The 13,336-nt window shown below is 37.2% G+C and overlaps 1 protein-coding gene across 1 annotated transcript; it reads left to right on the top strand.

Moving 5' to 3' along the window:
* Nucleotides 1-4: 4 nt before the first annotated feature.
* Nucleotides 5-676, top strand: LOC110113053. Its single transcript, XM_020845473.2, has one exon. The coding sequence runs from the start codon at nucleotides 5-7 to the stop codon at nucleotides 575-577; it is 573 nt and encodes a 190-aa protein (XP_020701132.1). The 3' UTR covers nucleotides 578-676.
* Nucleotides 677-13,336: the final 12,660 nt, after the last annotated feature.

Below are 13,336 nucleotides of genomic sequence, written 5' to 3'. Positions count from 1 at the left end.
AGACATGAGCGCCGCTCACTACCGCACCCACAAGATCTTCCTCCTGTCAAACTACATCCTCCTCGGTGCCGCCTCGAGCTGCATCTTCCTCACTCTCTCACTCCGCCTGATCCCCTCCGCCATTGGCTTCCTTCTCATACTCCTCCAAACCCTCACCATCGCCGGCGCCATCTCTGGCTGTGCCGCTGCCAACTCAACCTCCAACAAGTGGTACGGCACCCACATGGTGGCCACAGTGCTCACCGCCATCTTGCAAGGCGCCGTGGCTATTCTCGTCTTTTCGAGAACATCAGAATTTCTTCTCGGCGGGCTCAGGTCTTATGTAAGGGTGGATGATGGAGAGATCATATTGAGAATGGTGGGTGGCCTCGGAGTGGCGATCTTCTGCTTGGAGTGGGTGGTTCTGGCTCTGGCTTTTGTGCTAAGGTACTATGCGTATGTGGATGGAGATTGTGGAAGAAGGAATGCCAAAGAAGACAACGGATATTTCACAGATAAATGTAAGGGCATTCATGTATTTCTCATACCCACGAACAGCGGAAAGCAGCCGAACGCAGGAGGCTTCCTTCGGAAGTAGAAAGCAACCGCGGGACGCAAAAATTTTCAGACCGGAGCATGACCGCGTAATGCCAAACCACATCTAGGTTATGTTTCGTGCCGCACAGCAGGGAAAAAGCCGTCCCAAACACACCCTAAATCCACCGGTCAAAAGCCACCGGCGGTGAGATCTCCGGCCAACCAAGACCAAATTTATTCCAAGGCATTTTCTCGACGATCGAGGGCATTTCAAGGCTTGAGTTCTATAAGAGAATTATTTGTGGATAGACTATAAGATCAATTGTACAAAGAACTCTTGAATCCATAATGTGGATTAGGTATAATTATATAGCCTAGTTAGAAACACCTAGATCTAATTAACTTTTTTATAGCTCATTTTGGGCCACACAAAGGGTACTCTAATATTTATATTCTTCTATAGAATCTAGGTTAAAATTTTCATAAAAATCCATCAAGCCGTTTATGAGAATGAGCCCTATTTCATTTTAGGGTTTTGGAATGCATAGGGCTTGAGCCTTAGATGTTACGAACCATTGATTCGTCAATAAATGGTTTAGATCTTGCCTTCCAACATGTTTCATCTGATTGTGGAAGCCTTCAGTTGAATCGAGATCCCATCCAACTCAATCTCCACTATTGATCCAACACCGCACAAGATCGGATGGCGGATACCCTATGTTGACTCTATTAAGACAGTTGCTACTTAGCTTTTGCAGGTTTTACATTCTTGCAACTTATATAGTTTTGATGATTCCAAATATTATTGTTATAATTATTATTTTCTCCTAACATTTTTTAGAAGAATTATTTTTGCTCTTGTGTGGACTAACATTTTAGGATACGTACTCCAAACTAATGAAGACTTTAAATCAAATTTAGCATAAGATAGTTTGTAAATTGAAGTCAGTATTTTTCACTTTATTGAGTCTGAGATAATGTGATTGTAATTGAGCAACCTAGCACACACACACTGGGGGAGATCTTTAAAAGTCAAAAATTTTTATACTAATCGTATGGGACAAATCATGTTTGTACGGGACGATCAGGTCAGTTATACCCCTCGGAGAGCAATGGAACAAACATAAAGTGAGGAAAATTTTCTAAGTCTTGGTTGTCCAGACAAATTTTCTTATTCGTCTCTGGACGATGTCCTCTGGATTCTCACATTGAACTATTCAGCCAAATGAAGTGTTATATTCATCCCTGGACGATGTCCTCTAGTCCCATGACTTGAACTACTCTCCCAGACGATTTACCCTGTTCGTCCTAGGATGATGTTCTCTAGACTCATGCTTTGTTATGTTTGTCCAGACGAACTTGTACAATCGTCCTAGGATGATGTCCTCTGTTCCCTAAAAATATGGACTGTCTTGTAGTTTAGTCCCAACAAACCCTTGATATAACTGTTTGTACCATACAAACTTAGTTCGTACAGGACGATGCTCGGGTATGAAGTCATTTCATACCAATGCACATTGGGTTCATATGCAACAATTTTTACACTATTCGTACGTATGAAATTACAATCGTCAGGACGATCGAGTGTGTACGGAATTGAAAGTTCGCAGTTTTGGGACAGTTTTTTGTGTCTTGCATATAAAAGGTCCAGTTAAAACTATCTTGTAATCTTTTTATTCACTAGTCTTCGTTCAAACTGAAGAGAGATTGAAGGAGGGAGTGTGAGAGAGTGTTTGAAGGCGGATTCTTACTACTGGAGAGTAAAGGGTTCACTTAGTACTCAAATGTAAGAATCTTCAATTATGAATTATGATTACTTCACTCTTTTCTCTGGTCCTTCTAGATTTCTCATGAGAAGATCTTTCAAGAAGATTCGGTTCTCTGCCGACACCCGTGGAGTGTGAACAGCTGGAAAGTTCTCTGCCTACGCTTGGAGAGTGTGAAAGGATGGAAGGTTCTCTACCTACACTTGGAGAGTTTGAAAGGATGAAGGGCTCTCTACCTACACTTGGAGAGTGTGAACAGCGGGAGGTACTCTTCCTACACTTGGAGGGTATAAAAGGATGACGGTTCTCTGCCGCACCGGGTTGTGGTGGAAGAGAGTTTTTGTGAAGGCTTCTCCACCTTAATGTGAGGAAAAAAGGAGAGATACTAGTGGTATTAGTGCAATACTCAGATGGTTCCTCCAAGGAGTGGATGTAAGTCCTGTTTGACCGAACCACTATAAATCTTGTATCTTTTTATTTTCTGCTTTCTTTTTACTTTATTGTTCTAGTGTTAATCTATGGTTGAAAAATCTTTTTGAAAAACTTTAATTAAAAATTTTATCATTTTTAAAATATAAAGAGGGAAAGTTTTTAAATTATTAATTCACCCCCCTCTTGGTTAGCCACTGGGACATAAGCTTAAGTCTAACAACCTAATTCATATTAAACAAGTTTCAACAAGTGGTATCAGAGCTTTATTTTCAATCATAAGTTTAGGCTACTTTTTGATTACCGACCATGGCTACATTTGGAAATAAAAACACTCCTGAAGGTTACTCTATAACTAGACCTCCATTGTTTGACAATATTCCTTTTGATTTTTGGAAACCACGCATGTCTACTTTTTTACAATCACTTAATTACCGTATGTGGATCTTAGTTCAGGAAGGGTATATAAAATCAACTATATTAGTTGACGGAGTTAGAGTTGAAACACCCTTTGCAGACTGAATAGTAAAAGAACGCGACTTAGCACAACTTACTGCTAAATGTTTGAATAGTTTCTATAGTGCTCTTAAATCTGAAGATTACATGTGGGTTTCTACTTGTAAAAGTGAAAAGGATATATGGGATAGACTTTGTATAATATATGAGGGGACAAATGAAGTTAAACAATCCAGACATGATATCTTGTTGCATGATTATGAATTGTTTCACTTGAAAACAAATGAATCCTTTTCTGACATGTACACAAGATTCACACAAATAGTCACCTCTTTACATGCATTAGGTAGGGAACTAACGAATGCTGAAATGGTTAATAAGATACTTCATTGTTTGTCTACTACTTATGATGCTAAAATAACTGTAATTACATAATCTAAAGATTTAAATATTTACTCTGTTGACAATCTTCTTGATTCACTAATTGCTTACGAGCAAGATGTGAGTCAAAGAAAGATTGATGTAGGTGAACCACGAAGGGAGAAGAACATTGCATTAAAAGCGGAGGAGTCAAAGAGTGATCTCTCACAACCTAAGGTTGAAGATGACATCGCACTGATGACTAGACAGTTCAGAAGCTTTCTAAAGATGAAGCAAAAGAGACGCCAGCAATGTAATCAAGGTAAATTTAATAGAAATGTCAAGGTTTTAAATGATGTTATTTGCTATGAGTGCAGGAAACCTGGACATATTAAGTCAGATTTCCCAAAACTCAAAACCACTCCTAGCAAGGAGAAGTAGAGGAGAAATTAATTGTGAAAAAGGGCAAGAAGAAATTCCAAAGAGCTTTCTGTGCAAACTCGGCTTCAGACTCGTTATAGACTGAAAAGGAAGAGGAAGTCACTAATCTATGCTTAATGGACAATAATCTTGATCAGTTAGATAAAGAATAGGTATTTGACTTGACTTATAATGAACTTTTTGAAGTCTCTGAACACATACATGATGCATATAGAAAGTTAAAGAAAATACATACTAGTCAAAACTTAGAATTTCAGGAACTACAAAAAGAACAGGAGATCCTTAGAAAAGATCATGCTTTTATTGATGACAACCACATGATATTACTTGATGAGTTTGATGATTTGAATAAGAATCATGAAAGTTTAAAATCATCCTACGTAGAACTTCAAAAAAAAAATAAAAAAAAGGATGAATATGAAAACAAACTGTATGGAATAAAATATACGAATCAAATTTTGGAATATATGAATTCATTTTACAAGCTGAAATAAAAGCTCTCGAGGATAATAGGATACCCCCAAGACTTAAAGATTTCACGAATCCTATTTTGTATCCTAAATTTATACAATCCCTGAATAGATAGAAGAATAGTATAAGACTTAGGATTCCATTTTCAGGAGTCAAATGTAATATTTATGGATTGTTTGGATATATAGCTCACACCAGTACATTGACAAAGAAAACACATTTGGTGTGCAGACCTAAGATGCATAAACCTAGACATATCATATATGCATCTGTTTATAATTTGCAAAAAGGTGAACCCAAACTTGTTTGGGTTCCCAGGTCGAACGTTTGATGATTTTGCAGGATCGCTCTAACATATGGCCTCGTGAGAGCATATGGTACCTGGACAGTGGATGTCCAAATCATATGTCTGGAGATACTATTCAATTCATATCGCTGGAAGCTAGGAGTGGAGGCAGGGTTACACTTGGAGATAAAAACACAAGCAAGGTGGTTGGGTCAGGTATGATTGGAAATCTTAAAAACTTTTTTATTAAAAATGTATTAATTGTATAAGGCTTAAAGAATAATTTATTAAGTATTAGCCAGCTATGTGCATGAGGTCACTTGGACCAATCATGACCCTAAATCAATCCAATCTCCAAATCAATCCAGACTCTAGGATCCACCCAGAATTTAGATCCTAGGATTTACTCTAGACCCTAGAATTCCTCTAGACAAATCTTGACCTCAAGATCTATTCTAAGCCCTAGGATCCTTCAAGACTCAATACCTTAGGATTTACTCTAGACTCTAGGACTCTCCTAGATCCAGACTCTAAGATTTTCTTAGACTCTAGGATCCTTTTAAATTCTGGACTTCAGGATCTATCTAGACCCTAAAACTCTTCTAGATTCTAGACCCTAGAATTCTTTTTGATTCTAGGACCAATCTAGACTTCAAATTGAACCTAACCTCAAGTTAATCCATATCTCAATTCAATTCAAGCTTCAATCAAATCCAGACTTTAAACCTATCTAGATCTTAATATCCACTTCAAACCATGATTTTGTCTTTGATCATGCTTCAATCTTATCATATCACTTATGATCATCTAAATGATTTTGAATGATATAGATAATTCAAATTCGATTATTCAAACTCAAAACCCAATTCAAATCCAGAAATCCAGGCTAAAATCCTAAGTCCAAAGGCTAAGTCCTAAAAGATTGCAAACCAAATATCATTTTCAAACCAAATGACTCCAAATTGCTTGCAACCACTTCCAGCAAGTTTCAAATATCAAACCTAACATGTTGGACCCAAAGCCACCCTGGATCAACCTAGTTGACCAAGTCAATCTAGGTATACCAAATAGGCCCTTTAAGGTCTAAACAGTCATTTTGACTGAATTGACTTTCATAACCTTTGAAACCACTTCCAATAGACTTCAAATGCCATTTCAAACATATTGAACCTTGACCCATCCCTTGAGTCAACCTGGTTGACCCAGTCAACATAGGTTGACCCAATGAACCCTTAAGAGTTCAAATGAATCATTTCAATCCATTTAACCAAATCATTGCCTTTAAACCTTTAAACTCATCCCATTTAATGTCTTGAATATTTCTAAACTCATTTTGAGTCAAACCCTAGTCATGTTGACCAAGTCAACTCATCAAGTCTTTGTTAAATCATTTGAAACCCTTTTTCATTCAAGCTTGAACTCTCTAGCCTCAAGACCAATCTAAACCATTCCAACCATCTAACATTTACACTTGGCTGCCACCACAGCAGTTAACCTTTTCATTTGACTAGTCAACACATGGTCAAACCCCATTAAAACTCTCTCTAACTCTCCCAAATTCCAATCCTCAAGCACTACATCCATCTTAAGCCATCAATCCAAAACTCAAATCCCTTTCCTATGCCACATCACCTGCCACATGGCAGGGAGACCAATAAACTGAAATTACTATATGGACAAGAGGAGGGGTGAATTGTGAAAGATTTATAGCAATAAATAAAACCTAAACAGAAGTTTTAATATTTTTGATATTTTTAAGGTTTTGTCATAAAAATAAAGTGCAACAATGGAATCATGTTCAATCACAATATTTCACCAAGCAAATATACTAAAAAAGAAAAATGTACGCATGAATAAAAACTATAAGGAAAAAGCACACCAGATTTTTATAGTGGTTCGATCAAACCATGACCTACGTCCAATCCCTGGAGTCCTCCGCTCCAGGAATTTTACTACAAGTAATAGCTCTCCTTTTGCCCCCCTTGGCAAGGCGGTGAAGCCCTTACAATACTCCCTTTCACCAACCCAGCGTGGCGGAGTGCCAAACTCTATTTTCACCCTCTTAGCTACGGCAGAGAACATTCTTATTTTTCTCCCTCCTAGAGAAGGCAGAGTACCTCGAGGTCACGGATGTAGAAGAGCCTTCCCCTTGGAGATCCTCTCACAAATTCTTTTAGGTCCACAGGAGGAGCAAGATGCAACAAGTTCGGAGAAACTGTGTGATCTCCCTTTCAACGCTCACCTTCTCCTTCATCTCTCAAACCCTAAAGAACTTCTCAAGAGATCTCTCCCTTGGAATCCCTCTCTAACCACGTTCTCCTCTCTGATTCACACTCACAAAAACATAACTATTTTGACACCTTAAAATGGGCTCCAAAATCCCTGAAATTTTAAAGTAGCCATTACTATCGTACAGTACGATTTCTAATCATACCGTATGATATGTATACCAAGCTTCATGCTGGTACGAAGATGTACAAACAGTTCAAAATCAATCATACAGTATGATAATGAATCATATGGTACGATCCTCAACATTACTGATCGTACAGGATGACAGCATGGACGATCAAATGTCATCTCTGTTCATCATATTATACGATATATATCATACAGTATGAATGGTAAAAAATTAAGGCATCATCCAGGATGAATTCCGAGACGATCAAAAGTCATCTCTGTTCATCGTATAGTATGATCTACATCATACTGTACGACGAGGAAAAACTAATGGATCGTCTAGGACGATCTTCAGGACGATTATAATTCATCTCTATTCATCTTATTATACAAACTAGGTTGTACAATACAATATTCAATTTTAAATTGAGTCTTGAATTATTCCACTAATCACGGGTTAATTTAAGTGAGTATTTAAAATAAATCGTATAGTACGAATTACTTCGTACAATATAAACGGCGGAGGAAAAACTTACTTAAGTTAATTTGATGGCTAGGATTTTGGATTTAAACATATCATACAATACGATTTTGATTCGTACAGTACGATCTATTCACAGAATCGTCCTACAAGCTTAGATCATACTGTACGAAATAAATTTGTACAGTACGATCTACAGAGAAAGAAAATCTCCAAAATTTTCTTTTAAAAAATCCTCTCCCCCTGTGTGTGTGCATGATTGCTCAAAATTTTATGCATTTTGTGTCCAAACTCAAAAAAAAGTAAAAATAAAATAAATAAAAATACATTGTCAGAGTCATACTCCTAATCTACCCATTCTTAAGTCTTCCTGTCGTCCTGAGTAGCTTGTGATCTTCCGGAAATATTAGTAATCACAGACAATAGCAAACAAAATAATATTCAATGAATAGATAATTCAGACGACATTATTTGTCATCATCAAAATCTCAAACTCGGGGTCATGGGTTGTAACAATCTCCCCCTTTTTGATGATGACAAATAATGTTCATTGTAGGCAAGTTTGAAGAACTTTTTTTTTCTTATTTTTTTATGGAAATGGAAATGCAATAAAAAGGAAAATGCAGTATGAGATAAAAATAAATGCATTGAACCATAGAACAAAACTACAACAACATTCTCCCCCCTTTTGACAGCACAAAAAAGGGGAGCAAACACTAAGAAAGAGAAAAAAAAGAAAAACTATAATATAAAGATAATTTAAAGCGCAGGATCCTGATCAGTTGGTGGTGGAGGTGGGTGTGGTTGGAAATACTGAAGGAGAGCGTCAAATCAGTGATTAATAGCGGTGAAGCATTCCCCAAACCATCGCATGTCAGTCTCGTGTTGCTGATGTTGCTCTTAAATGTGAGTATCGAGACGAGTCTAAAGTTGGTCGAAGCGTTCGACCAAATCATCGTGAGGGTGCGATGGTGCAGTTGCTCGGGTTGGTGCATGTCGTCATGGACGTGCTTGAGCTGCGGCCAGGGAATCTTCTCCTTCTTCTTCGTCAAAGACAGGTTCTTCAGGCTCATGTCCCCGATGGAAAAGAATACGGAAAGAGGCATCCGTATAAAAGATAGAAACATTATTAGGTTCACCAGGATAGGTCAATTGATATTTATTTTGGAGGATATATCCTATAAGGTGACCAAGAGTTAGATTTTGTTTCCGTCGAGTAATAGGGAGACCAACAAAGGTCATATTGCGAATGTAGTCAACAATTAAATCGACCTCATCGAATTTGGTGTTGGACATGATGAGATAGGTAGAGATAGATAAAACCGGGGTCATGCTTATCCGGTTGCCAGCTTTTGGTATTATAGAGATTCTAAGGACATGTTGAATAATTCTGGCATTCCTATTTAGTGATTAGATGAGGGGCTGGTGTTGATAGAATGTGGCATTCCTAAGGACTCGATTAACATCGCACCAATCAAATTCATTTGTGAGGAAGGAACGAACCCTAGGACCTTCTGTGGATAGCCCAATATAGTGGGTGATGTCGGCTCTAGTGATCTCTATGTTTTGACGACAAATAAAGGGGTGGAAAGTTGTGTTGTCGATAGTGTAAGTGAGATTGGCTAGAAGTTCTAATAACAGTTCAGAGTTGTAGGGAAAGGCCAGGGTGAGAAGGAACTAAAAGTTGGTGGAAGCAAAGAGGTTCAGTACCTCAAAATTCAGGGCAGTCTGATTGAGCATTTTGGAACGTATAATTTTGCAGGCTTTATATTGCTTCCTCATTTTCAGCACTCAGGAACCGAGCGTTGTGATAGCTATTAGAACATGAACTTCCAGCTGCCAAACAACCTCTCTTGCTGGAACTAGACATCGTGTAGAGACTGAGTGAAAGGTGAGAAGGACCAGGTGTGAGTGAAGTGAGTTGCAAGTGAGGAGAAATGGAGTTTTCTCGAAATCGTACAGTACGATCATGTTTCATACAGTACGATATGGTATTGATTGTTCTAATGGATCGTTTTGGAAAAAGGTCGTCAAAGCGTACAATATGATAGATATCATACTGTACGATCATAAGAATATCGATCATCCCGAGGGTCGTTAGTAAGACATTTGACCAAAATTTTTGTACTGTACGAATAGTTGTATCGTACAGTACGATAAGTAAAAATATCCTACCAGACAGCTTTAACTCGTGCTCATCCGTTTTGTTGATCGTACAGTATGAAGAGTAGGTATCGTACTGTACGAACACCAATAATGTCTTACCAAACCGAGTTATGTCATCCCAATCTGTTTGCTGATGTGTCTCATACAGTACGAAGTGGAGGTATCGTACTGTACGATACTCAATAATGTCATACCAGACGGACTTGAATGACTGCCAGCTATATCATACAGTATGATATAGATCATATAGTACGATCAACAGAGGAGAAATTTGCTTATGGTTGCTTCCTGTGCAGATTTAGATGTATCGTACAGTATGATAGTGGATCGTACAGTATGATGATTCAATGTCAAATTTAGTTGTTTTGTGTGGTGAGTGAGTGTGTGATGAACAGGAGAAACCTTTTTTTTTATGCATTAATGTCAATGACACATAGTCTAGTTCTCTAGGTGTTGAAGGTGTCAAATGCTAGTGGTTTTGTGAATATGTCAGCCAATTTATCCTTTGTAATGATGTGATGCAATTCTATATCTCCCTTAGCAATGTGATCTTTTATATAATGATGTCTAATGTAAATGTGTTTCGTTCGAGAGTGCTGAATTGGGTTCTTAGAGATGCAAATCGCACTTGTGTTGTCACACATGATTGAAATGGTTCCTACGGGTAGGCCAAGATCAAGAATTTGTTGTTTTAATCATAGTACTTGTGCAACGCAACTTCCTACTGCAATATATTCTGCCTCGGCTGTGGAAAGGGCTACTGAGTTTTGCCTCCTACTGGACCAAGACACTAATGATTGTCCTATGAATTGGCAGGTATCAGAGGTACTTTTTTTATCTATCCTACATCCTATAAAATCAAAATCTGAGTACCCTAATATTTCAAAGGAAGTGTTGTACCTGGGATACCAAATTCCTATGTTTGGGGTGCCTAGTAGATATCTAAGAATTCACTTAACAACATTTAAGTGAGACTCTTTAGGATCGGCTTGAAAACGGGCATAGAGGCACACACTAAATATTATGTTTGGTCTACTGGCAGTTAGGTAAACAAGGGATCCAATCATTCCTCTATACTTTTTCTGATCTACTGTCTTTTCACAGGGATCTTTGTCTAATTGAATTGTTGAGCTCATTGGGGTGTTCATGGATTTTGTATTCTCCATTTCATATTTTTTCAAAATGTCTTTAATGTACTTTGCTTGGCTAAGAAATGTTTTGTTCTCCATTTGTTTTACACTAAAGCCAAGAAAGTAATTTAGTTCTCCCATCATGCTCATTTCAAACTCATTACTCATTGTTTTTAAAAATTCATCACACAAGCTTTTATCCGAAGATCCAAACAACATGTCGTCCACGTAAATTTGAACAATGAGAATTTCTTCTTTTTTTTTGTAGAAAGAGTGTAGTGTCTACACTAACTTTTTCAAATCTTCTATCCAGTAAAAATGAGCTAAGTCTCTCATACCAGGCTCTAGGTGCTTGCTTTAATCCATAAAGTGTATTTTTTAATTTGAATACATTATTTGGAAATTGTGAACTTTCAAATTTGGGGGGTTGCTCAACATAGACATCTTCCTTAATTACCCCGTTCAGAAATGCACTATTTACATCCATTTGATATAATTTAAAGTTCTTGAAGCAAGCAAAAGCTAAGAGCACTCTTATGGCTATTAGTTTAGCAACAGGAACAAAGGTTTCTTCAAAGTCTATTCCCTCAATTTGGTTGTACCCATTAGCTACTAATCTGGCTTTATTCCTTATTATTATTCCTGAATCATTCACCTTATTATTGAAGACCGATTTTGTTCCAACAACACTTTATTCTTTAGGTCTCTTGACTAACTCCTAAACATCATTCCTGGTGAATTGGTTCAGCTCTTCTTACATTGCTAGAATCCAGAATTCTTCTCCTAAGGCTTGATCTGTACTTGTGGGTTCCATCATAGAGATGAATGCTGAATGACTAACCTCCTTTCTAAGTCCATGCCTAATTCTTACACCTTGTAAAGGGTCTCCTAAAATTAACTCTTTATGATGACTAGAAGAATATCTCCATTCTCTAGGAAAATCTTCCTGATGTTCTACCCTCTCTCCTAAGGTCATAGTCTCTACTCCTTGAATTGCCTTTATTTCATCATCTTCAATTTTAGATTCAGAGGACTTATCTGATTCATCAAATACTACATGGGTGGACTCTTCTACTACTAGGGTTCTCTTATTAAAGATTCTATAGGGCTTACCTACAGATGAATAACCTAAGAAGACACCCTCATCAGACTTGGGATCAAATTTTCCTAAGGGATGTTTTCCATTATTCAAGATGAAGCACTTGCACCTAAAGACATGTAAGTGTGAAAGGTTTGGTGTCCTACCCTTAAGGAGTTCATAAAGAGTTTTGTTCAGCTTTGATCTAATGTTCACCCTATTCAAAACATAGCACGCTGTGTTGACTGCTTCTGCCCAAAAGTATCTAGGAATGGTGTACTCTGCTAACATTGCCCTAACAGCTTCTACCAAAGTTTTATTCTTCCTTTATGCTATACTATTTTGCTGAGGTGTTCTAGGGCTAAGAAATTGTGTTCTATTCCTATCTCTTGACAGAATGATTCAAATCTATCATTTTGGAACTCTCCACCATGATCACTATGGATTGTTGATATTCCATAACCTAATTTTCATTGAATCCATGTGGAGAATACCTTAAATTTCTTAAAAAACTCATTCTTATGTGTTAGGAATCATACCCAAGTGAACCTAGTGAAGTGATCTACAATCACAAATCCATAATTTTTCACCTAGGCTGGCTGTACTAACGGGTCCAAATAGGTCAATGTGTAGGATTTCTAATGGCCTAGAGGTGATCACATCTCTAATTGAATGGAAGGATGATTTGACTTGTTTTTCTAGTTGGAAAGCATCACATAAATGGTTCTTTGTGAAAGCTAACTTAGGTACGCCTCTAACTAGATTTTTCTGAGTGATGTTTCAAAGAGTTTTCATACTAGCATGGCAAAGTCTCCTATGCCATAGCCACGAGTCATCAACTATTATTTTCAAACAAAATGAATTTGAACTATCAATACAATCAAGGTCTAACATGTAAACATTGTTCATTCATTTTTCTTTATTATTTAAACTAATCAAGCATTTATCAGATAGAAATTTAATCTCAAAACCTTTGTAACACAATTAACTAATGCAAAGTAAGTTATGCTTCAAACCATCAACTAATAAAATATTTTCAATTAAAAAATTCTTAGCATTACCAATAGTACATGATGTTACAACTCGGGCTTCCGAGTTTATGATTTTGATGATAACAAATAATATTTATTAATCTCTTATTTCTCCTAGTATTTGCAGTGCATATGTCTTTCTATGTTGACTAATATTTCAGGTACATCATGCACCATTCTTTGAAGATTCAAGGCTCAAGATTGCATAGAATTGGTCGTATTAAATGAGTCTGTAATTTTCATTTATTGAGTCAAGTCTTGTAATGATGTATGTTAGTTCGTTGATCATGCACACAAATAGAGGGAGCAAAAAATGATTATAAAT

Source organism: Dendrobium catenatum, unplaced genomic scaffold (genome assembly GCF_001605985.2).
Source record: "Dendrobium catenatum unplaced genomic scaffold, ASM160598v2 original_scaffold_34171, whole genome shotgun sequence".
Taxonomy (NCBI): Eukaryota; Viridiplantae; Streptophyta; class Magnoliopsida; order Asparagales; family Orchidaceae; genus Dendrobium; species Dendrobium catenatum.
Note: the sequence above shows the minus strand (reverse complement) of the source record. Positions and strands in the feature narration are given on the sequence as shown.